General features: G+C 39.9%; 2 protein-coding genes and 1 long non-coding RNA gene across 7 annotated transcripts; 2 read left to right on the top strand and 1 right to left on the bottom strand.

Annotated features, from left to right (window-relative positions):
• On the top strand, positions 7 to 14,474 carry LOC110398624. Of its 2 annotated transcripts, XR_002438502.1 has the most exons (5): positions 7 to 150; positions 1,402 to 1,499; positions 4,692 to 4,800; positions 13,204 to 13,663; positions 14,018 to 14,474. It is a non-coding gene; the product is annotated as an uncharacterized LOC110398624 (long non-coding RNA). The 2 variants fall into 2 exon arrangements; XR_002438501.1 differs by lacking the exon at positions 14,018 to 14,474 and having other exon boundaries at positions 13,204 to 13,887.
• Positions 1,691 to 15,023, bottom strand: CFI (complement factor I). Its single transcript, XM_021396440.1, has 12 exons — positions 14,533 to 15,023; positions 12,640 to 12,979; positions 11,493 to 11,634; positions 10,626 to 10,792; positions 9,843 to 9,953; positions 9,097 to 9,213; positions 7,817 to 7,855; positions 7,223 to 7,326; positions 6,532 to 6,647; positions 5,621 to 5,895; positions 4,274 to 4,375; positions 1,691 to 2,148 (listed from the first exon to the last, which is right to left on the bottom strand). The coding sequence occupies exons 1-12, from the start codon at positions 14,590 to 14,592 to the stop codon at positions 1,931 to 1,933; spliced, it is 1,791 nt and encodes a 596-aa protein (XP_021252115.1). The 5' UTR covers positions 14,593 to 15,023; the 3' UTR covers positions 1,691 to 1,930.
• On the top strand, positions 15,139 to 19,712 carry GAR1 (GAR1 ribonucleoprotein). 4 transcript variants are annotated; one of them, XM_021396457.1, is made up of 8 exons: positions 15,248 to 15,276; positions 15,369 to 15,472; positions 15,851 to 16,056; positions 16,133 to 16,287; positions 17,129 to 17,188; positions 17,585 to 17,717; positions 18,482 to 18,601; positions 18,965 to 19,712. In XM_021396457.1, the coding sequence occupies exons 3-8, from the start codon at positions 15,864 to 15,866 to the stop codon at positions 18,976 to 18,978; spliced, it is 675 nt and encodes a 224-aa protein (XP_021252132.1). In that variant the 5' UTR covers positions 15,248 to 15,276; positions 15,369 to 15,472; positions 15,851 to 15,863; the 3' UTR covers positions 18,979 to 19,712. The 4 variants fall into 4 exon arrangements, with proteins under 4 accessions (XP_021252134.1, XP_021252131.1, XP_021252132.1 ...); XM_021396459.1 differs by lacking the exon at positions 15,369 to 15,472 and having other exon boundaries at positions 15,139 to 15,276; positions 17,621 to 17,717; XM_021396456.1 differs by lacking the exon at positions 15,369 to 15,472 and having other exon boundaries at positions 15,139 to 15,276.

The following is a 22,246-nucleotide window of genomic DNA, read 5'->3' as shown; positions in this document are numbered from 1 at the left end:
ATCGGCCCCGCGGGCACCGCCCCGACGGCTGGGCGGGACTGCGGGCAGGGCGCGGCCTGCTGGGGAGCGCGGTGGCCGAGCCTCGCTGTGCCGGGTGCTGGGAACTGAGGTGCTCCAGGGGCTTTCCACGGGCGGGCGATTCGCTTTCAGGTAACAGCACCAAGCGTGCACGGTGCGGCCGCAAGTAGGGCGGTGCGGGAGGATCTCTGTTTAGCACCGAAAGCCCGAGGTTGGGGTGCTGAGAGTAGCACCCGGTGCACCCCGTGCTCTGACACCGCGTTCTGCGCTTCTTAGGTGAGGTAGGGTGGAACCACACGGGAACTGTTTTAACTTCTGCAACGAAAGCTTTGTTTTAAGACGTAGAATTCCTCAAAATACAGTCGTAGTGGGATTTCAGGACACAGGTAACTGCAGAGGACGGGAAATGTAAAGAAAACGGAAAGGCTTGCGGATCTCCAGGCAGGCACAGAGATACACGGTAAATGGTGCTGCGTGTTTGGGCTTTGGTTTGTTTCTTTTTCTTCTTCAATCTTTTATGTTCATTATTGTTAACTGAAGACATAGTAGGAAAAGCTGTTAGCAGATGTTGTCAGACGGAAGAGGGAGCTCTTGCCGCACCAATCCTGGAAAGTGCCCGCCCCCTGGTTGCTGTACAGAAGCCCTCCTTCGGCAGAGCAGTTCCAGGGAAGGGCTGTGCTTACACCTGCACGGGAAGCCTGGGGAGGGGCGGGTAAGGGAAGCAGTCTGTACTCTCACTTTGCTTGGAGGTGACCGACAGAGCCTTACTTGCCAAATTCATGCTGATGCGGAGTTTTTTTTTTTTTTTTTTTTTTTTTTTACAAGACAGTCGAGGGTGAAGTCAGTGAAAATGTAAAAATGTTGTCTGAAGCAGAAAATGGTGAATTATTAAAAACAAAACCCCAAACTAACAAAACTCACACAAAACCCACCCCTTTCCCCCAACAACAGCTTTGTGTGAACATATGCTATTGATTTGGTGGGATAGCTTATTGAAAGGAATGAAGTAAAATAGGTATTCAAACACTTGTGAATTGGAATCCAGCAAGGTGTGTTACAAAACTTGTGCAGTTTGACAGGACTGAAATGGTCCTGAAGTCATTTGTACCAATCCAAAAACCAAATGCTGGCTTTTAAAAAAGAGCCAGAGCTTTTCTAGTGGACTCAGGGCCTACCCTACCTACCACATCATTCTATTTGTGGTAACTTGCTGAATAACTAGGTGGCCAAACTTCCTGTGACTGTGTAGTACAGGATCAGGCCCCTTTAAGGATGCATTTTTTTTCTTCATGTTATTGTTTCCTGCTTGTGTCTGTTGGTGCAGGAAGCTTGTGCTTGAGTAATTGAGTAATTTGTAACAAATCTCATGATCATGTTCATCAGTTAACAGACAGTCTGAAGTCTCCTTTCTCAGTGAGCCTGAAGAACCAGCTGCCCAGCAAAGCAACATCCAGAGGGTTTCCGATGACCTACACCTTGAGGTAATGGAATTGCTTTTATATTCTCTGGTTGCTGTCCTTTCTGTGATGTTCACATATTGCCAGAGCAGTCATTTTCCAACTGCTGCTTTCAGTATGGTTGTACATTTAAAATAAACAAACAACTACTACTGAAATGCGGTGTGAAATGTGGGGAGAGGGAAAAGAAATAACAACAATGAAAGGACAGATACTTGAATTTCCCTGCAGTAAACATGGTTTTATTAGATCATTTTGCTGTGGACTCATATGACTGTAAAACTCTTTTGTGCAGTCTTCTGCAAAATTGTAGTATTCATAGAGAATTGAACATTTTCAAAGTATGTTATTTCAAGATTTGTGCTAATAGTTTCTAAGGTACATGCTTGCTATTGTAAAAATGGACTAGTGTTCATTTCTGCGTGGATGATAGCAAGTGTTTAGTTTCCTGAGCTTCAGATGTTATACCGTGAAATGAGACTCCTTGTCACGTGGTGGCTAATCCAATCGTAATAGCTGGCAACTTGTGTGTAGACGCCAGGGTGACCAGCCTCCCCGCAGTTTTCACCCCAACTCACAACACCCCAGACATATGCCACATTTTCTGCATCAAAGCAGACCAAGGGACCTCCTGAATCACCTTTGCAACTGTCAATGGAGCCATCATAAGTACCTGCAGCAAAAGAGGGGAGAAAAAAACAACACAAAAGTAAGTTTATATGCAAACTAACGCACAAAGTAGAGCTCAGGAGGTTTTTTAGATCCATGTCACTTCCTGACAGATGTCTGCCTAACAGTCACCAGTACTGGAAGTTCCCAACCTCTTTGGTCTATTACTTCTTAGTTATTTTGAAGTGCAGGCTGTATAATTTTGGCTGGTCCAAAAGCTTATTTGCTTTCATGTCAGGAATGTGATTCTTGTCATACCGTGTGTAACAGAGAAGATTTCGAACATACTGAATATTATATCATCAGAAGTAGCTAATAAACAGGGGACAGAAGGTAGGAGAAAAGGGTAAGAAGATTACTAGACTGATCCCTCTGGAAATTAAGCTATCATAATATGCATGTTCCTCTACATCTGCTGTTGATGTCCTCTCTACCCAGTAATACATTGGCCAGTTTCATCTGAGCTGTGCAGGTGCAGAAACCTCCAAATTAATTTCTCTACAAGCTTTATGGCAAAAGGTGGGCAGGTCCAAGGAGAGTACATGAATGATGGGATGCTAGAGACTGCAGCTGTCTGAGTCCTTGCAGATACAGCACTTAAGGTGCGAACCCTGTAGAGCACGAAGTAACAGCTCTGAGACACAACATATTGGCTGTGGCGCTCTCTACAAGTTGCTGAGGTTTCAGAGCTACTTGTTTCCAATTTAGCAAATGTAGTGGTTGTAAAAAAAAAAAAATAAAGAGGAAAGAATATGATATTGACAAAAACCTGCTGGAGAATTAGAATACAATTTATGCTTTGTCCCGTAGACTCAGTAAAAGTGTGTAAAAACATCCTTACTCCTCCTTTCTGCTTGGTTGTTTGACCTAGTATGAAGGAACCCATACTAAGGAAGACTCCCCATGTTTTTAAACATATAACCTCTTTCTTGAGTCTCTACATTACTGCGAAAGAGTTTTGTGAATGTTTCAGGATTGGAAAGACTAATCATGTAAAACTAGATTTTGTTGCCCATACTCGGTTGGATTAACATTACCTTGTATTAGTAACCCCAGCAGATACCAGTCCTTAATTCCAAAATTTGTAACTGCATTTGCATTGTACTGAATTTATTCACAAATGGTTAAGCTTTTTTATCCAGTTTTTATTTGTCTTGTTTTGTAGTTTGTTTAAATACTGCCTTTACTTTCAGAGTTAAAGAAAAATTGAAACTATCTGTCCTCTAAGTTGAAAACTCACTGCTCTCTAAGACATGTGCTTGGCAATGCCTTTTGTTACTTGAAAAGCAAAAATGTGTACTTAAAATGCTTATTTTAGTATTAGGAATGACAACCAGTTTCCTGGCCAGACTAATCTTTGTTTGAAAAGTTTATAGTATTTTTCCTGGGGTGCAGTTTAGTGGTAGAAAACATCTTAGCAGATGAATAGTCGTATGCTAGTCAATAGGACTATGAATGTGCTCCAAAAAAGGCATTTGCTTAAATACATTCTTGAACTAGAATAAAGTAGAGGTAGGAGGAAGTTCATTGGGCTGCAAAGCGCTTGTGTGTTTAGAAAACATGATTCCAAGTGCGTGCTGAAATTTGCCCACAATCACTGAAACTTGGCGTACTGTCCCATAACTGTTTATAAATGGATAGATAACTACAGATGACTGTAGGCTCCAGTGGATAGTGTTTTGCTAATGACAGTGTCGTTGCATTTGGTTTATTGTATTTTCCAAGTCTAAAAGATTCCCAGCCAATATGTCAGACCTTAAAAACCAAACTGTGGGGTTGATGGTTGTAGCGATAAGCAGGACTAACGCAATGGAAACAGTGTTACAAAAAGTGGAAGGAAAATACAGCGCTCACAGGGATCGGAAGATTTGGGGCTCGCTGGAAAAGGCTCCCACCAAAGAGGGATCTCCAGGCAGAGATCCTTCCTCAGTGGCAGTCAGCCCTTAAATGAGGCCTAAGAGGGGTGGAGCCTGGCTCCACCCCTTCTGGTTGCACAGGTGAATTGCCTTCACCTGTGCTCCCAGAGCTGACTGGGTCTTTCCTCCAGGTGCTCAATCAGTGGTTCAGGCCATGACTCAGCAGTTCCCATACAATGGTAAAGAAGTTATAGTGAGAAAATTCATACTTGCCTGCACATGCCATTTTTTTAAAAAATCGTCCAGGATACATTTCAGAACAATTCTGAAATAAGTTAACATTCCCCCATTTGAGCACATATTGTTTGGTGTAACCTAGAAAAGAAGATAATAAACTTTTCTAAATTTAAACTGATACATGCATACGAAACACTTTTACTATCATAAATTGAAGGTTACAGATTTGGTTATCTACTGAATATAATCTTAAATATTGTAAACCAGGTACCTTAAACTGCTACTAACACTCGCCTCACATGCATTGCCATACATTGCCCATATATTTCAAAATAAAAGCAGAGTGGTTTAATTGCAGTATTAAATGCAGTATTTTCATTTTTTATGATATTTTTACTCCTTCCCTTTGTTATTTTCTTCATTTTTTTCCCATGTTTTCCATATCATTTTCCAGACACTGGGAGACCAGTATATTGTTTTCTGTGAAATGGAGAAATGCCTCTGATCATCCTCATTACCGTTCTTTCTCAAAAAGATGAGGGGACTGTACCTTGCAGATACAGGTGAGCTATGTACTACAAGCTTAAGGAGAGGCCCTGTTTTGTTCTCTGTTTGCTGGTAATTCCCGACTTTGTATTTGCTTTATGGACTGATAGTGCTCTTATGCCAGGCTGCAGTCATACTGTGATACAAAACAAGTGCTTCCCAAGTCTTTGAAAGCGTGACTGCATTGGGTCTATCCTTCTCTGCGTTGAACCTGTACGTGGCTGAGATGAGATGTGCTGAGCTTTGTAACTGCTGGCTGCATCTCGGATCCATTTGGGCAGGGCACAGAGGTCTGGCTGAGACCGTGGGCCATGTGTTAAATACTGTTACCCAGTCTGGATAGGTAAGATCAATATGAGACCTGTAATTACAGCCACTTCTTCTGGATGCCTCAGAGGTACTAAATGGCTCTTGTCTCCTTTGAGAAGCGTGTACAGGAGCAGCACAGCAAATAAGTTTCTTGTTTATGTATGTGTTGTCTGAATGCTGCCATCTCACTTCTGCCATCTCATTCCTGCTCTTTTGCTGCGCTGTGCTGACATGAGTGTGCTGCCGTGGAGTCAGGGAGCAGATACGGCTGCAAACTGAACATTGCCTTTTGTCATGTTAGTTTTCAAACAGAGGTGTTCTCCAGACCAATTTACTGGGACAAGAGAGGAAGCAGTACAAAAAAGAGACCTGACAGCCAAATGCCAACAGCCTGTGTTTGCTGTGCTCAGCCTCTTGCGAGTGCTTTGCATGCACCACTCTTCAGCCTTTTCAGTATGAGAGCTGACCACTGTTTGAAAAACATGGATAAAAATAATACATTCTAGTAGTAAGCACTGAATCAAATACCTTTCTCTAGTCCCCATCCAGAAACCTTGCATTTATCACCAGCCTTGAACATATGCTCTGACCAGGGGATGCAGGCAGGTGTGCTGTATTTCAGGGAGCACTGTCCTTTTCCATGACCTTTCAGCTCCAGCAGAGCGATGTCATTTTCATATGTTGCAGCATTATAATTCTCATGGATTATCAGTTGCTTTAGTCTGTAAGTGTCTGTCTCTCTGTCATACCGTATTGTATCCAACAGCCCAATCCAGACACGGTATAGATGAACTCGAGTTGCTCTGGAAAAAAAGCCAATGAAATAAAATATGTTTTGGTAGCTAACACAAGCACTGTATGTTTCAATTAGTCATAAATTTTTGCATTTTATCAAAGTTTCTGTGGAGTAAAAATCCATATTACATACGTATAGTTTCTTTCTGGACTTGTATGTCCAGGTTTTTCTGAAGCAAATCAAAGGCTGGTGGTACTTATTGCTGAGTCCTGAAGTGAATACAGAAAGACAGTACTAAAGGCCAGTGTGCTTAGTGCTGTCACAAAGAGGAAGCAAGGTTTATGCCTCTGATATCAGATGAAAGAAGAATGAGCGAATACAGATGGAATGCTGGGATGGGCAAGTCTTTCCTGCCCACTCCTGCTGGTTCTGGGGAGTATGTGGCACTAGGGACATTCTTCGGGGGGCAGGTGCTGGACCTCAGTGCTCAGAGGAGGTAATTCCTGATTACTTTTTTTGCTCACTGACAAAATACTCCATCTCTGAATCCCTCCCATAGTTAATGTGAGCAAGTCAGTGATTTTAGTTGTTTTATTCAGTGGGCAAGTAAGAATTAGCAACCAAGTAGCTGAGAAGAGCAATAATGCATAGATTAATCTTTTCTACTTTGCAAAGAAATTATTTCTCAGGTTCTTACTTTTACCTGACACAGTGTGCGGCAGTCAGAACCCAGCAGCCACCAATATAAACCCCTCCACAGTACACTGTTGCACCTTCGGTGCCAGTTTCTTTAATTGCCACTTGCCAAGGGAATTCACCCTATTAAAACAACAGAAACCCATACAGTATGAAATTATCATTGTGCTATTTTTCATGCATCAGGGGAAACACCGTATCACCTCATCTCCCTGACTGAATCTGCTATTGAGAAATTGCCTGTAATTTGGGCTCTAATATAAAGGCTCTGTATTCTAAGCTACAGTCAGTCTTCTGACATGCAATGTCTTCCTCCCCCCAACTTTCTGTCAAGAAACTCCTAAAAAACAGATGGAGGATCTGACCTGGTACGATCAAATGTTACATTTATGACTGTAATTATAATATGTAGCTGTAGTATTAAGTATTTTGCTGGATGATTTTCAGTGCATACTTGCACTGTAATGCTGTATTTTGCAGCTTGGTATTTTACCTTATGAATTGTGCTTCTCTTTAAATTCATTCATTGCCACTAATAATGTAAAACATGAAATTAATGTTGTAGCTGATTTTGTTATTTCTGTACATTTTAACAGAAGGACAATAATGACCATTTAAATTGTTACTGAATGAATACACGAGCCTAGATTTGTAAGGTTTGGTTGTGTGTATGTGGGGGGGTTATTATTATTTTTTACCTTTCTTGCTATTTGTCCACCTATGATTCTTTTCCGTCGAGTTAATGTGTGATTTACAACACCGCAGTTTATTTGGGGAAGGAATGTCTTTGTCAGTTTTCTTTCTTTAACAAAAAGGAAAAATGTGTCTCAGAGTTCAAGCATTCATTCTCTATTTGGAAACAGACTTATCTTTACCTTGAAATCATGAGTGCTGTGAGTATGCAAGTAGTTGAAGTACAGGAAAGAAAAAGGCCCAGAATGTCACATCCGTTTTTGCTTTGAAAATTACTTCTGTCTTAGCATCACAGTATTTCTCTTTATTTTCCATTGCTGACAGCATTCAGGTAAATAATTTCAAAGCAGTTGCCATAGACTTGCTTAGAGTTTGCCTCTATCCATTGCTAATATGTACAGATGTGAATCCTCAGACAAGATGAATTATTACTATTATTGTTGAGATTAGTGGAAAGCTAGACCAACAGTTAAGCCTCAGAGCGCGTACGACTAAATCACAGAGTCCATGTATCTGAGTGTTGCAGGTCTGGCCAACTGGTTGGTAGCTAGAAAGGCACTAAAAAGACTGTATGCAGTGGTTTGTGGAGTGTTACTTACCTGCGTCCATACTGTGATTTTCAACAGGTTTTGCTTTGCCTGTAGTGGAATAATAAAATACTAAGAACATTTACAAATATTTATATTGTTCTGTTACTTGAATGTTTGTTTATGTACCAAAATCACGATACATTTTTAAGTGGATAGATACATACTGTTTCATATGGATGGAAATATTCTGTAAGCGTGGTGCCTGCTGTTTCCTTTCTTCCTAGGCACTCTTTGCTGCCACAGCTTACAAATGACCTGCATCCAGCAGATACTCATTTATAACTACATGATATCTACTCCTCTTTTCTTGTCCAGAGGACCCTTCTGCAAAGAAACTCTTTGAAATGGCGTGCCTTGTTGTTGGTTTTTTTTTTGTTTTTGTTTTTTGTTTTTTTTTTTAATCTCTGAAGTGACTGCTCTACTCTACCAGGAAACACCAGAAATTCCTCCTCCTGCCCCATCAATCTTTTGGAGCTTTCCAAAGCCCAAAGGAGCATTAGGTAAAAAGGTAGAAGGATATATATTTTTTTCTTTCCAATTTAGATGCTGCTGCTCTTTTACTGTGTGCCTCATTTAACAGGGCAAGGGAGGGTATTGAATACGAGAGGTAAATTAAATGCTTCCTGAATCTGGTTTGTCAGCTTTTATTCAAACAAAATACCCATTGAATTCACTTCCTAAATGGAGGCTGAGGATTGGCTCTATTCTCATGTTACTGACAGTAATGTTTACTTGTAGGGTTCAGTTTACCTTTACCAATTACCATGTACCGAAAATGTTTACTTTTTGGCTTTAGACTTTGCCTCTTATCTAAAATATTCTAAGTTCAAAACAAAAGAAAGTATTTTCAACACTAAGGAGAACAGTACAGATGAACTATTATGTTAACAAACTAGTTAAATTAATTCCTTATATGCAAGGAGGATATTCCTGCCTGCTCCGTCTATGTTTTCTTCCCAAAAACAGGATACCAGTTTGATAGATGGCCATGTATGCTAAAGACATAATCTGCTTTAAGCCTCCTAAAACATAATCTGTTTCTTCTGTCCTTTAGTTTTCTTGCCGTTTATTTCTAGAGGGAAGGGAAGGAAAAGTATGTCACCTTTTCTTAGTCTCCTAGTATGTAGGAGAAAAACTAATTCTATACTAACATCAGAAAAACTAATTCTTGCATGCATTTTGGTTTTGCTAATCTGATAAATGATTTAATAACATGCATTGTGTAGTCTGTAGGTTTAATTTAACATTAACAAAAGGAAAAGAAAGAAAAACACATCTCAAAAGGAAACCTGAACAGAGAGCTTCAGCTTCATCCTCTCCTGTGAGGCAGTCAACTTCTTTGTTACACACATTCTTATTTGGAATACAGATATTTGATCGACAGTGGAAACTGTTGTTTCTGCATTCTGTAACGTAAAAGAATTAAAACGGTAAAGCACAGGACCATATGATGCAGTGAACTCACATAATTCAAGAGCTTCTTAAAATATAAACCTGATAAAATATCCATGTTATGGGGGACTTTGCTATTTATAAATAGATAGTGAAAGCAGGGTCTGTAAGCGTAAAATGAAATGCAACCTCGTTTTACTATCTTGACGTTTTAAAATTTTAGTTTAAGATACTTCACTGGGAAAAAACATGGTTTTGTTTGGTTACAGTCAGTTTTCCCCGACTAAAAATACGTTTAATTCTGTCTAATACGGTTGGGTTTTGTTTCTTTGTTTTCTTCTTTGTTTTGTTCTTTGTATCAACAGACTCCTAAATAATCTCATTATTTCTTATTATCAGAAGAAATCCAGATCCTCAGAGATCAGTTGCTTGCTTTGGAAAATTGCATTATTTATATTATTATAATTATCTGACTATAGAATCATAGAACTTTTTTGTACTTTCCCATACAGAAACTATAGTTTTCTTACCTTAATATAGTGACTTTGCAACAGAGAATTTATTGTTACATCACCGTAAGAATTCCTTGGGGATGGTTTTCTGCTGAAATTTTTTCTAAACAGCTGAGAAAATAGATTATTACCTTTACAGCACAGTTCATCACTTAGGTCTCCACAGTCATTTACACCATCACAGGTTTTAGTCACAGAAATGCACTTGTCATTTGCGCAGTTGAACTCACCAGCTGAACATTCTGTGCAGTGAGGTGAAAATGAAGTTAGTGTAGAAATGTCTGTTGGTTCACAACTGCCCAAGGAGGTACTCGGCTTACATGTTGTATTCATTCAACAGTTTGGCCTGTCAAAAGTAGGTGTTAAGTAAATGGGAATCTTTTTTTTATTGTTTTCATTGCCTCCTCTTCAAACTGTCAATGTGACTATGTTTTCCTCCTCCAACTTTCAGTAACCTGGCAAAAGGAAACTTCGTTTCCTCTAGATATGGACTAAAGCAGAAATGTTAGCTTCAGTTGATCTTCCAAAGCAAGAACAAAGGAAGAAGTAGGAGGTTGTCACTTGTCTCCTTCTCAGTTAACCTAGGAGAGACAAGAGTTGTGGGATATAGTATGCCTTGGAAGGGATGGGGGAACAACCAGAACCGTGGGTGAAATTTGTCCACTTTTGGGTAGTATCTGTGAAGATATTGTAGGAGCAACAGTGAATTATTTTTCAAAGCCATAAATTCAAGATTGCCTCAGTTGTCTTAAATGTTGCAAAAGGATTATTTAAAAAAAGATAAAAATCAAAAGATTTCATTGCAGGTTTGTGGTGGCTGAGATTTCAGCAGAATAGATCCTAAATGCATATATTTCAAATAAACTTAACATGAAGAGCTTTAAATAGATTTACAGCCGAAAAAACCCACTAACCTCGGAGAATTTTCTGGCACTGGAGGCTAACAAATCCCTCATTTTTAGCTCTCAATTTCTTCTCTATGTAACATTCAGCAAGACTTGTCTCTAGGCCTCTGCAAGTTACTTGGAAACAGTGTGATGGTTCTGTGACATTGTAGTCAGTGCGGTAATATTCAGCACCTCTGTTAAGATACAAATAATAATAACAAATTCTGTAATTTCACAATGGATTGTCCACTGCTTTTATTGTTTAGAATTTATATGATTTTCCCCAGTGTTAAAGTGTTAAAGTGTCATGGCTAAGGAAATGAAAAAACAGATTTCCCATGGAGTGGTATAAGGGTAAGGGGGAAAGTAGGAGATACTTACTTTGGAAGAAACTTACTTTGGAATGTTGTCAGCATACCTATCTGCCACTTACTTCATATTTATGAAAATCAACATTACTTACTTTGGAAGAAAAGGTTAAACAAAGTACCAATTTTTGCCAGTTGCACCATAGAACTGGCACTGAATCTATGACACTCTTATCTGAGTTACTGTGTATGGTGATAGAAACCATCTTATATGAGGCTGAGTACCCATGGTGTCATCAAAACCAATGCATACTGAGGAAGCTCAGGGCATTGCAAGATTGGCATTCATTAATCACCTGAATGTTGTAAACGGTGTGTCTCTCCTCTACCTTAAGAAAATATGGGATGACTTGAAAAAAATGCAGAAATCAGTGTTTTGGCTTTTGCTTTCAAGAAGCTTTATTGTAGCCAATATATTGTTTATGAATATTCTCTTAACAGTTGACTGACTGACTGACCCTTATATAAGCATCACTGTTCTTTGACATACATTGCAGTCACAGAGAGATAAATTCCCCAAACTTACAATTCAAAGCCAAGGTGTCTGCAGGCCACATTTGCTTCATTCATAGTCCACTTACTGTCACACACAAAAAGGTCCTCATTATTCACAGGTTTTACTTGAAGCAAATGTGAATCCTCATAGACCAAAGAGACCTTAAATGTTTCTAAAAAAAAAAAAAAAAAGAAATTAAAAAAAATCCCAAATAAAATTGTGTTCTGTGGATGTATCTAGTGGAAAGACAGCACAGGAAGAAACCAGACCTTAAGTATGTTGTAGGTATCCAGAGTTCGTATGGAATGAACAACAGGTTGGGAATCAGAAGCTTGGGGTATTATTGCAGATTTTTCTGAGAACTGACGTTACGGCTTTGAGCCTGTCACTTTCTCAAAATATACCAGCTTCAGAACAAATAAGGAGAACAGTTCCTGTCCTGTAGGCATACTTGGAGGTCTGCTGAGGAAGGGTTGCATCTTAGTGTAAGACTTTTGTTAGAGGACTTTCAGTAATAAACCACCAACATGGTGACATTATCATCTCCTGCTTCTGTAGCTTCAGCACCTTTGTAGGAGAACTTGTGCTGTCTGCAGTAGAGCTAAGGTCCTCAGCTTCCCAGGCCATGACTTATGGAAGCCGTGAGGGGAGTGCAAGAGGAACGCATGCAGTCTCCTCAGTGCTTTTCAGTGGAATAAGCAAAGGTGAATTTTGTCACCTTGATGGCAATGGGCCAAGCTGCTGCTCCAGTGGTACTGGAGCAGGGACAGGACAGGAGAGCCCCGGGCCAAGCGGCTGCTTCTCCTAGGATAAGTAGAGGCAGGGCTGGAAAATGGGTGGGGAGAGTGACTGCTACTGCTAAGAGAGGCTGCCCACCTATTTAGTGGAGCCATTTCTCTGTGTGCTTAGCAGAGTTTGAGCTGACAAAGTAGAGGACTGAAAAATGCTTTGATGCAGCGTAAAAACCAGGTGAAATACACCTGCTTGTTAGCATACCTATCTGCCACTTACTTCATATTTATGAAAATCAACATGTACTGTAAAATTTCAGGGAGTTGTCATTTTCAGTTTTTACTAGCGCAAGGAAATAGATGAGCTTTCTGAGCTGTAAATAGTAAATATTGTAGTTGGCCGTAAATGAATGACTGATACATTTTGAAAAAAGAGATGTTAATACCTGTGGACGTGCATTTTCCCTTGCTCAGAAACTTTTCTTCAGGACGTTGACACTCATAGCTCTTTAGGTGGCAGTAAGTGTAAAAGGGCTTTCCAGTGGTAGAACAAACTGAAGTGCCGTTCTTTGGACACTGGTAGGGAAGCTTACACAGGCATTTTCCCTCCACACATCGTTCCCATGGGTGGCAAAAAACTTTCTTACAGGACTTGTGTGTGTATTTGTTGCTTACACATTCTTCTATGAGGTAAGTGTCTTGCTCAGCTGGCTGAATGTCTTGCTCAACTGGCTGAGCAGGCTGAACATGTGAAAACTGTTCTTCTGCATCGTTAGATGCTGCGTTCTGCAAGGCACAAATTAAAAAAATACCAAAACCAAACAGCGAATAGGACTAGAAATTGCACCAGCAGTTCTGCAGATCCCTTACAGACATCAACAAAGTGATTGTGAGCCTTTTCCTATCTTATAAGCATGTAAGTGCTCAATATCATTTATAGTGTTTATCCCCTTGTCTTTGAGATATCCGTCTTTCTGTTTTTTTGTGGATTATTATTCTTTCTTTTTCAGATTGTTCCCCTGGTGTGATCTTCACTGGTACTGGTCACCCACAAACTATACTCTTCAAAAATTGGCGGAAGTGCGCAACAGAAGATGATAAATGTTTCCAGCCAGTGGTTTATAGCACACTACAACAATGGAACTGTAAGCAAATTAAAATACAAGGGGACTTAAATGCCAGAAAAACAAAATCTAAAAAAAAGAGTAGCAACTTGATTTTTTTCAAGACCTTTTTATTGTCCCATTTAACTATAGCCAATAACTACTTAGAAACAAATAAATCTAAAATTAATGATTTGTTTCATTCCAAGTAACAAGTATAAGTATCTTCAAGAAATGTGAAAATTAAATGCCCCTCCCAGTCAGTTTTGTTCCTGTCTTGCGCAGCAGTGGGTTTGCAGTGTAGTTTCTGGTTGTTGTGGACTGCAAGGAGTGCTCCTGATCCCTCCATCTGACTATCTGTCTCTAGGTGAGTGATAACACCTATTCCAGCAGCTCTCTGGTTATTCCATTGCTGGCTGAGTGGCTGGCTGAGTGCTGGTGCACACTAAGATCTGTGGGTAGCGGGAATATTGAAACGTGAAAAGTACATAGCTAGACTTTGCATAAAAATGAGAAAGAAATGTCAGTTGTCAGATAGGATTTATTGGCTTTGAGTGCATCCACTGAATCAACAGAGCCAAAGGCTGAAGTTCTCATGAAGAAATCCTGGCCTCAGTAAAGGCAGTGGGAATGTTGCCAGGGCAGAATTTAATCCGAGCAGCTCCCACCCTTTTAAGAGCTGTATAATATATGTATAATAAATTCTTCCTGTTCTTTTCAGGTCAGTAGAATCCAACGCATTATCTTTAAATTCACATACCTAACTGTGAGCCAGACCCATCTTGGCATAACTCCCATGCTGCACTACAAGTTTCTCTTTAGTTTCTGACTGAATAACAACAAAAGGTGCTGATCTTTCTACATGGGTTTTTCTGAAATGCTCAGGGTATGCTGAACATGGAGCCCATCAGGACTTCCTGAGAGGCTTTTGCCAGAAGAGATTCTACAACAAAACCTTTCTGAGCTGAGCCACACTTGCAAGTTGGGTTTAGCATAGGAGCCCGATTAAAAGATTTTCCAGAAGCCTGTAAACATAAACCTCAGATAGAACCAAATTATGGAGGGGAAACAGAAAGATTCAAATTTTCAAACTGGGCTAAAACAAATGCTATGAAAGGAAATAAAAAAGAAAACATACCTGTTTCTGTTTTTATAATAATAAACTGTTTTAACCGTTGGCTGCTTTTTTGTTTTATTTTTAAAATAAATGGATACCGCAATAAAATAAGTTCTTACCTGCGCTCGACAGAAACAAAAGAAAGAGAAGCAAACCAAGGAAGCTGCAGCCACTCTCATGATGAAGTTTTATCTCTTTGTAGAGAAATCCCCCTGGCCGGGATTTTCCCAATTGCCAGTTGTTAGGATTGTGTTTAATTTTTAACCATTGGTAAAATACTTTGAAGTGAACTCAGAAACAAATATAGGAGCCTTAACTATTAACGGATCCGACAGAGGTCTTCACACAGATCCCACCCCGTTTAACCTGCTTTACTGTAAATAAAGAAGAGGGAACTGAAGGAAAGCCCTTGAAGCCAACGATTACAAAGGAGTGCTTAGCAGCGTCTCTCGTTCCCCTCGTGTTGCCGAAGGAGACCGATGGAGCCGCGGGGCCGATCTCCTGGCAGCAGGCACTCAGCTCTGCAGGGTGCTGTGAGGGGAGATGCGTTCTTATGTGAAATACGTATATCTCCATGCAGGCAGACTGAAGGAAATAACAACGCTACTATCTCCGTGCGAGCGTATAACCAGCTGAGGTTTGCCCAGAGAACTGTTCCGGCAGCGGCCGATGCCCGCACCATCCCCATACAGGCAGTTTCCGGGAGAAACGCGATCTCGTCCCCACACGACTAAGCAGCAACCCCTGCGAGGGCCCTCTTGCGACAGTGCCGCCAGGCGTTTGCGTCTCCTTTACGGCAGGAGGCCGGATTTCCGGCGCGCGGTGATGACGTCATCGGACTGCGGCTGTCGCATGGGCGCTGGGTATGCATGTGCGAGGAGCTCGGGCTCCCGGCGTGGGTTGGGGTGTTGGCGGGTGGTTTTTAGTGGTGTTAAAGCCGTTGGTCTGTCCTCAGGGCCCCGCGCCGTGTCCAGGGGGGCCGCCCCGTGGGAAGCTGGCGGCCCGGCGCCTCTCCGCGGGGCTGGGGCTGCGGAGCCTGATGCCGGTCACTCCTAACGGGTAGGCACTAGCGTAGAATCATTAAGGTTGGAAAAGACCTTTGAGATCATCTAGTCCAACCATCGACCCATCCCCATTGTGCCTGCTAGTCATGTCCCTCAGTGCCACTTCCACACGATTCTTAAGACCTCTGGGGACGGTGACCACCGCCTCCATTGGCAGCCCGTGCCACTGCCCGACCACTCTTTTGAAGAATAAACTTTTCCTAATATAGGTGCTATTTAAGGGGGAAACTTGATTTATGATGTGCCTGCATGTTTTCAGTCAGGGCTGAGCTGGCTAACAATTAAACATGATCATCAGGAGAGCTTGATTTGGACAGCACATTAAACAACAAATACGTACTTCTTAAACAACTGGTTTTTGTCTACAATGTAGGAAGCAGTAGAGAATGTCCTTTCGTGGAAGAGGAGGCGGTGGCGGAGGACGAGGAGGAAGAGGAGGAGGTGGTTTTAATCGCGGAGGAAGTGGCGGTGACAGAGGTGGCTTTAATCGTGGTGGACGAGGTGGCTTTGGACGGGGAGGTGGACGAGGAGGCTTCAACAGAGGTGGATATGACCAGGGCCCTCCGGAGAGGGTAGTCTGTAAGTTAAACGCAGAGCCTGCATTTGTTTAACTTGCAGTGAGTGTTGAAGATCTTCAGCTTGTTCTTTATTTCAGTACTGGGAGAGTTCATGCATCCGTGTGAAGATGATCTTGTTTGTAAATGTAAAACAGAAGAAAACAAAGTGCCTTATTTCAATGCACCAGTGTACTTGGATAATAAGGAACAGATTGGCAAAGTGGATGAAATTTTTGGGCAGCTACGAGACTTTGTATCCTTCACAAATCCTCTCGGCTTGTTCAATGGTTTTGCTCTAAAACTTGAAAGTAGTTAATTTCCTTGTCCTACTTCATATGCATAAAACAGGTTTAGAACACTCTTTTGATCGGAATGTATCAATTTCCAGGTTTACTTTTTGCACCAGAATTACTTGAAGTTCAGAAACTTTTTTTCTTCTTGTAATAACATAGCAAGAAATACAAAGGGAGCTCAAGTGTATTTTGCAGTTCCTTAGCTCCCTATTTAATCTTGAATGCTACTGAACAGAGTCAGCCAGCAGCTCACAAACAACCATCCTTGCACATTTGAGAGCCACAGGATCCATACTAGTTTTTCTGTGGAGTTACAGTGGGCATCTCCACCACATTGCTGTAGGATGAAACAGAGCTTGTGGTTGGGTTGAGTAGCCCCTGCTGCCTCATCCCTTTCCGCAGCCAGGCAGCTGTACAAGCCAAGACAGTCATAGCAAAGCCACTGCAGCATCCATGTTGTTCTGGATAAGCCTCAGAGATGGTCACTTGTCAGGCAAATCTGTTTCTTCATGGTTACGTTTTTATGTATTCTTTTCTCCTGGTGTGTTCTTTATGCCTTAATACAGGGGAAGGAAAAAGCAACGTTTCTACAAAATGCTGTCTTTGAAACTATGAGGAAAATTAGAAACAGTTATTCCTGATCATTAAGTTGTAATCTTTCATTTGTAGTGGTGACGTTTAGCTTCATTTATAAAATATAAATTTAGAAAATGTCTAAAGTGTGTAAATTCTTCCACATAATAATCAAAAGTGCTACTTCTGATGTTTTACTCCTGGTGTGTTCCTTAAAGAAGCTAACAGTATTTTTCAGTGAAACTGTCTGAGAACATGAGAGCCTCTTCATTCAAAAAAATGCAAAAGGTTAGCTGATGTCAGTAACAGAATTCTATTGTATGTCATTGTTTACATATGTAATCAAATAGATAATAAAAGCTTTATTAAGAGATTTTCCTGACTTTAAATCTAGCTATCCTTTGAAAATGTGTTCCTTTACTCATCCTTTTCACTTTTACATCTGCCATGCTCTTCCCGCTTTTAAAGATCAAAAAGAGGAAGTAAGATGTAATGAATGAAACTTAATAAATACTTATATCGTCTGTATTTTAATAACTTCATAACACTGATTTATATTGCATATGATTTGTTTATTTGGCTCTTTGGAAAAGGCAGTTTGACATAATGAGTTAAGACCAAATAGTGACTGTTTGTTAAGGATTTAATCTTAATATTGTCAAAGCCTAATGGAACTCTCTGCAGTTTTACATTGACCCAGCAAAGTTGCTACCCCTTCAGAGATTTTTACCAAGGCCTCCTGGAGAAAAAGGTGCTCCTCGAGGAGGTGGTAGAGGAGGACGTGGTGGAGGACGTGGAGGAGGAAGAGGTGGTAGAGGTAAGATCCCAAGAATGAAAGCTGCAGAATGGTTATTTCATTTGTTTGTGTTTGGTGAAGTTACAGTTATGTACTTGAATTAACACTTCTATTGCAAAGAAAAATGATAGGCACTTTTCAGTTTGATAATTCAGTTTAAGTTTGATAATTCAGTGGAAGAGACAATGACATCTTTCCAAGGCAAGAGCTAGTTTCTATACCATTTCTCCAAAATGCAGGAAAGGGAGTAATAGATAATAGGTAATAGATAATACCCATTCAAAACAATGAAGGTTGTGTTTTTACTGTGCTCTACAATCTAGTTTGAACAAAATACTTGAAATGCAATGTTTGAGAGAAGGAGTAAATGATCTGGCAGATCTCATGCTTTACTTTTTAAGCACAGTCTGTGATGTACTCAGTTAAAGTTGAGTTCTCGCCACTCTGCCACCTTGTATGCAAGGAGGCACAAGTATTTCAAAGTTTTTTGGTTTATTGTTTTGCAGATTTCATATATAACAATTGTAGTTAACTTTTTTCATGACAGCTAAAATTATCTTGGAGTTTTATTAATGCATTAGTATTTTAGACATTGGATGCTGGATATTCAACAACACCTAAAATGCTGCAGATAGTCCTCAGAAGAGATAAGGTACTAGGATGAAGCAGTTGGCCATTTCTGATCTGGATTGGTTTTCCTTTCAGAAACTGTCAATGAAAGATGTTGTTATGTATAACAAACAATTTACATGCTCCAGAAAGTGTAACTTCTTTCCTATATTCAGGAGGATTCGGAGCAGGAAGAGGTGGAGGAAGAGGAGGAGGAGGATTTAGAGGAGGTGGAGGAAGAGGTGGTGGAGGAGGAGGATTCAGAGGAGGAAGAGGCGGTGGAGGAGGTTTTAGAGGTGAGTGTGCAAATGTTATGTTTCCATAATAAAAGTGGCTCTCAGTTTCTAAACTTTTAAGTATTAAACAGAATGCTGTATTTTCTTTTTCTCTCATATGGGTGTTCACAGTTTTATGTGAAAACTTGCTGTGCTTCCTAGTAACTTGTTTAAGCTGAAGTTCAGCATTCTCTGGTTTTTGATGCTTTGTAAAGACCGTGCTAGTTTCTACATGAAAAGGGACTATAAGAACAGTTAACAGTGATAAATTATTCTATCGATTCATGCAGTTTTATATGAATAATTTATTTAACAGCATCTAAGATAATTTGAATTAAGCATCTATGATAATTAATGAAGTGCTTTTCTTCCCTCTTAAAACAGGGAGAGGACATTAAAAATGGAGCAATGAGAATCTTCCTGCTGACTTACCACATCATCTGCAAAGGTTAAGAACAAGAAAAAAAAATTATAAAAGACCGTGAAAAAGTTGTTTGTAAAGAACTGGAAGCTATGAAATGACAGTTGATGACTGTCAACACATGAACAGAGTATGTAGCCCTTGGTGAAGAACGGAAGACTGCTCAGAACATACTTGAACTTTTAAAACTAAGACAAGGTTCAATGTTATTCTTAAATTGTTTGTTTCTGGCAAATGACTTAGTCAGTGCTTGACTTCATGTTGGAGTCTGGAGTAAACAATCAATTTAAACTTTTTTTTAAGAAAGACCCCTTTGGGTTCACTGCATGCACATTTGTCAGTATGAACTTGTTTACCCGTGTGTGACTTGGATAAGATCCCTTGTTCTCATTGTTTTATATGGAGTCTTGTGGATCACCCTAAAGAGGCCATACTGTTTAAATAACCTTTATGGATCCTTTTTTACAAATTAAACTTCAGATTTTTTTTGTTGTTAGAACTTTTTTTAATGCATAATCATAAGTACGAGGAAAGGAAGATAGCAAAGAATATTTTGTAGATTCTTCTCTTTGAGTCTTAATGAAAGCCAAAGGCATTAAGTCGCATTCTTAGAAGATATCTAATGAGTAATACAGAGTTAATTCTATTCTTAGGTCGCCTCACTGTATCTAATTTCACCAATAATAAAATTGCGATGAGTTTTTAACTGTTTAAGTTTTTACTGAGTTCCTCTCTTACTCTTAGCCAGTTTCTCTTGAGGTTTTGATGCCCTGGCACGTCACCTTTGTTGTGCTCTGAGCTTGCAGAGGGCTAAAATGAAATAGCCTGCTGTAGCAGAAATGCTAAGTCACGGCCTGAACGAGTGAATGAGCACCTGTGATTGAAGTGGGAAGGCAGGGCCAACATAGGGGACTGCACCTGAGTGACCGGGAGGGGTGGAGCCAGGATCCACGCCTTCCCAGACCTCATTTAAGAGTTGGCAGTGGAGACAAGGGTATCTTGCTGGAGATCCCTGCCTGCCTGAGGCCTTCTAAAGGTAAGTAGCTTTTTTTCCCTTTGTTTCTTTGCCCATGGCTGTTGTATTTGGGCCTGTCCTCATTTGCTGTAGCCAAAGACTTTGCCACCCTGCCATTATCACTACTTTCCATCATGTTATAGTGTTACACCCGTCCTAGGGCTCCTCTGCCTGTAATGTTTTCAGTTTAGTATTGCATTAAAAATATGTGGAGAATTCTGCATGAATGTATTCCCAGTCTCTTAAATCAGCTGTATTATGAGGAGTGTCAAAAAGTTAGTTAAGTGTCCCATAAAGCACAGAGAAGCACTTTGTCATCTATTTTTATCTTTGGAAATTGAGTAAGAATAGGAAAGAATCTTGCTGTTCGGATTTTATCAGGAATGAGGAGTCCATTGGCAGCTCTCATACCAAGGATTTTTGAGAAGAGATCTGTAGATTAATTGACATGAAAACATACTGAGCATCATGTTCAACGTAGACACAAGTACACTTCAGAACTGGTCATGCTACTATACTTTTCAATTAAAGAACGTAATTACTGGAAAACTGGTTCCATTAGCCTTGTGATTACTAAAAGAAACCAAGGTTATTTGTCAGTGCTACAACTCGACAGCTACTGGTCGCTAGCAAACGCAGCGCTTAGTTCTGAATTATTTCTGAAACAAAGCTTGAAACAAGCTATCAAGAAAGCTTCAAGAATTCCGTTGGGTAGTCTGAAGACCTGATCTATATAGGATAACAGTTAAAACTGTTTAAAAGAAACATTAAACTTTCTACTAGATCTGTTTTTATGAGAAGAAACCAAGTCTATTCAACCACAGCACCATCAAGAATTATGGAATACTGATTTGTTGTTATTACTACCCACATAACTTTAATTAGGTCAATTAAATACAGACCTTTAAAGGCATTTAGTCTTTTGTTACAATGTGTTACTAGGTCTATGGAGGTAGGGCTCTGACTTGAGGTACTATAGAACTTTAGCTGTTGTAAGCCATCTTTGTCATACCACATTGCAACTGAATGATAATAGTCTGCTTTGAAGTTGGAACTGTCATATTTGTAAATGCATCCTCTGCGATAATTGCGTTCATCACCGATGCTTCTGTGCCTAGTAGTAGATAGCTGACTTAGGTCTTTCATTATTCTTCTGGCTTTGGAAGACGGGGATAATGCAGTCCTCACTCTTACACCCAAATTTGTGCTCTGTGCTGCTGTTCTCGCTGCATGCTTTAGAGGTGTGCTTTCTCCTAGGATATTAAAAAGCTATTTTGACATCACCTTTCAATTGCACTAATGTGGCAGTTGATAAAGGTACCATCTTGCAGCCTAGGACAAGAAGTGAACAATTTCAATCTTACAGCAGGTGGAGTCGTGAGTCATACTTAAGTCTGAAACCATTGCAAAGCAAAAGCAAAGACTCATGAGTGCTTTTGTGACAACGCGCAGTAGATAATCGGGATATTTTAATGTAGGGATGCAACCTTGGCGGTTGTAAGCGCTAGAGAGACTCATTTCTGTTCTACAACAGCTAATAGATGTCTTCCTGAGGCAGTGCTTAATAGTCACTTTTATGCTGGTGCAGAGTTACTTTCAGTTTGGCAAAGCCTTATCTTGGCAAGAAAGGGTATCTTGAGAAAATCAAGGTTAATATGGGAAACATGGCAAGTAAAAAGGATTTGGGGGCCCCTTATCAGGTTGTCTTGTCAGTCACCTGAAAGTCTCTTTGCAGAGTCAAACTCTTTAAAATAACTATTTAAATCTAGAGACTCTGTGTGTGAGAAATAATAATTTATTAATTTGTCTACCTTTGGTTTTGAACCAGTTAAATGTTTGTAAAATTAAGATTAAAAGGAAGTACTGCCTTAGACAGCTCCCTAGTGTTGATGCACTTTTAAATGAGTTTTCCTTTTTTTTTTTTTTTTTTTTTTTTTTAAATGAAAGCAGTATCTCTACTTTTCCATGTATGGATTGAAATTTTTTTTTTTTAATATTTTAATTAACTATAATGTTTGCAACTTGCTAAACCAGGTAATAAATCTTGCATTGCCCTGTATCTATATAGATGACTACAAATTGAAAAATTGACTCAAATATAAACTACATTATTTTTGTACTGATCTGGGCCAAGTCGAAAGGAAAAACTCCATAATTCAAGGTTATTTTTTATATCTTAATAGCTAATTCCTTGCTTTATATTTTGGCTTTGTTTTATAAACTACAGTGC

This window comes from Numida meleagris, chromosome 4, assembly GCF_002078875.1.
Source record: "Numida meleagris isolate 19003 breed g44 Domestic line chromosome 4, NumMel1.0, whole genome shotgun sequence".
Classification (NCBI taxonomy): Eukaryota; Metazoa; Chordata; class Aves; order Galliformes; family Numididae; genus Numida; species Numida meleagris.
The sequence above is the reverse complement of the archived record's forward strand: the minus strand, read 5'-3'. Positions and strand labels throughout refer to the sequence as shown.

Excerpts from the sequence above, each read along its gene's own strand:
- CFI (XM_021396440.1), bottom strand. The coding sequence starts at position 14,592 with ATGAGAGTGGCTGCAGCTTCCTTGGTTTGCTTCTCTTTCTTTTGTTTC. Across the intron at positions 7,327-7,816 it reads AAATCACAGTATGGACGCAG|AAAGAAAACTGACAAAGACA; the intron begins GTAAGTAACACT and ends TTTTTGTTAAAG. Across the intron at positions 6,648-7,222 it reads GTGGACAAATAGCAAGAAAG|GGTGAATTCCCTTGGCAAGT; the intron begins GTAAAAAATAAT and ends TTGTTTTAATAG.
- GAR1 (XM_021396456.1), top strand. The coding sequence starts at position 15,864 with ATGTCCTTTCGTGGAAGAGGAGGCGGTGGCGGAGGACGAGGAGGAAGA. Across the intron at positions 16,288-17,128 it reads TTGGGCAGCTACGAGACTTT|TATTTTTCAGTGAAACTGTC; the intron begins GTATCCTTCACA and ends AGAAGCTAACAG. Across the intron at positions 17,189-17,584 it reads CATTCAAAAAAATGCAAAAG|TTTTACATTGACCCAGCAAA; the intron begins GTTAGCTGATGT and ends AACTCTCTGCAG.